Source organism: Austrofundulus limnaeus, unplaced genomic scaffold (assembly GCF_001266775.1).
Source record: "Austrofundulus limnaeus strain Quisiro unplaced genomic scaffold, Austrofundulus_limnaeus-1.0 Scaffold275, whole genome shotgun sequence".
In the NCBI taxonomy this organism is placed as follows: domain Eukaryota; kingdom Metazoa; phylum Chordata; class Actinopteri; order Cyprinodontiformes; family Rivulidae; genus Austrofundulus; species Austrofundulus limnaeus.
This window is the reverse complement of record NW_013952677.1, coordinates 51,599-53,821: the sequence shown is the minus strand read 5'-3', so window position 1 is coordinate 53,821 and position 2,223 is coordinate 51,599. Positions and strand designations below refer to the sequence as shown.

At 39.5% G+C, this 2,223-nt stretch overlaps 1 protein-coding gene across 8 annotated transcripts in view; it reads right to left on the bottom strand.

Annotated features, from left to right (window-relative positions):
* Nucleotides 1-2,223, bottom strand: part of ap3b2 (adaptor related protein complex 3 subunit beta 2) — a gene marked incomplete at its 5' end in the record, with an annotated part of 39,046 nt that overhangs the window by 2,123 nt on the left and 34,700 nt on the right. For all 8 annotated transcript variants that reach the window (XM_014021001.1, XM_014021004.1, XM_014021002.1 and 5 more), the window contains 1 exon segment: nt 1,916-2,054. In XM_014021001.1, the coding sequence (XP_013876455.1) occupies nt 1,916-2,054 (139 nt within the window).

The following is a 2,223-nucleotide window of genomic DNA, read 5'->3' as shown; positions in this document are numbered from 1 at the left end:
ATCCATCCCAATCCAATCTACCATTTATCCATCCATCCATCCATCCATCCATCCATCCATCCATCCCAATCCAATCTACCATTTATCCATCCATCCATCCATCCATCCATCCATCCCAATCCAATCTACCCATTTATCCATTCATCTATCCATCCATCTATCATCCATCCATCTATCCATCTATCCATCCATCCATCCCAATCCAATCTACCCATTTATTCATCCATCTATCCATCCATCCATCCATCCATCCATCCATCCCAATCCAATCTACCCATTTATTCATCCATCTATCCATCCATCCATCCATCCATCCATCCATCCCAATCCAATCTACCCACTTATCCATCCATCTATCCATCCATCCATCATCCATCCATCCATCCATCCATCCCAATCCAATCTACCCACTTATCCATCCATCTATCCATCCATCCATCATCCATCCATCCATCCATCCATCCCAATCCAATCTACCCAATTATCCATCCATCCATCTATCATCCATCCATCCATCCATCCATCCTTCTCAATCCAATCTACCCATTTATTCATTCATCCATCTATCCATCCATCATCCATCCATCCATCCGTCCATCCATCCATCCATCCATCCATCCATCCATCCAACCATCCATCCATCCATCCATCCAACCATCCATCCGTCCATCCATCCATCCATCCGTCCATCCATCCATCCATCCATCCATCCATCCATCCAACCATCCATCCATCTATCCATCCATCTATCATACATCCATCCATTCATCCATCCATCCATCCATCCATCCATCCATCCATCCATCCATCCATCCATCCATCCATCCATCCCAATCTATTCTACCCATTTATGTATTTTTGGCTGAGAAAGGTGAGTGGTTTTATGAGGCAAACTACTGAGACTGTATATAAGTGAGTCCTGTCGAAACTTGACAAAACAAACAGCTAAAGTGTGGTTCAAGTGCTTTTGGTGGTACTCAGAAAAAAGTTTGGCATCAATTATTTCACAAGTTGGTGGTGGGGGCCCGGTGTGGAGGAGGGGTTATGCAAAGTCAACTTTTTAAAATTTTTTTATCAATGTCATTTCCTCATCAAAAACATACCCAGAGGTTTGCTTCGACTCATTCATGCATGTTTGAGTGCATGAAGTGGGAATGTCAGAAACAATAGGAGCTTCTTAAAGAGACAGAGGCCAATTTCAAGGTATTTTACATAGACTGTGATGCAAAGTCAAATTTATTTTTGAAATACAGCTTTTTCATAACTGAAGGTAACAGATATAATGCTCTCTGCTCTCCAGTTAAGTATTTGTGTGTCTTTTTGTTGTTCGCCATGATTTATTGCTATCATTTTGTACAATTTGCTGTGTGCAAAGAAAAATAAAGAAACAAGCATGCTAATCTTCCTGGCTCATGCCAAGGAGTTTGACTTTCTGTTTATCTGTGTTAATACTTTCAAAGTAAAACACACAGAGTACAACTGATTTAAGTTAAAACATTTGTGGGATTTAGTGTAACCTAAAGACAAAGTTACAAACTTCGACCAAATAAATCTCTACAAGTCTCTACATGTCTACATATACGAAAAACTCTTGTTCACATATTGCACTGCAACACTCATAGTGTTCTGGATTAATAAATATATTTGTTAATGAAAAAACAACTCGTTTTTTTATTTTATTCTTAAAACAAAACAGTAAAATATAACATAAAAATAAAAAAGTTAATCATGTTATGAATGAAAATGGTCCAGAGTGAAGAAAAAAAATAATTTAATTATTATTAAAGTTGTTTGTATTTTGATGTATTGTAAAAAGTTGCCACCTCTTCTTTCCAAAAACAGGTCAAAACTAGAGTTAGGAGAAGCTCGACTTGTTTGATAAAACTGCTGCTGTGTCTTTCTTTAGCTTTCTTACCTGCACTCTTTGTCCGACCCACAGGGAACTCTGCTGAGGTTGGCGGCGGTGGTCACTCTCTGGACGATGGCGTGTTCATTCCGACACTTGACGTCCAGAGTTAGCTTCTCCGTGATCTCATTCATACCCATCAGCTGACCTGGAGGAGAACAATGCGGATCAATAAGTCCTGTCTTTAGAGAACAAAACAAAAAACATGCAGGACTCAACATACATATTAGGGCTGTGTATTGGCAAGAATTTGGCGATACGATACATATCATGACAGAGGGGTCACGATACGATACATCCCGATATATTGCGATACT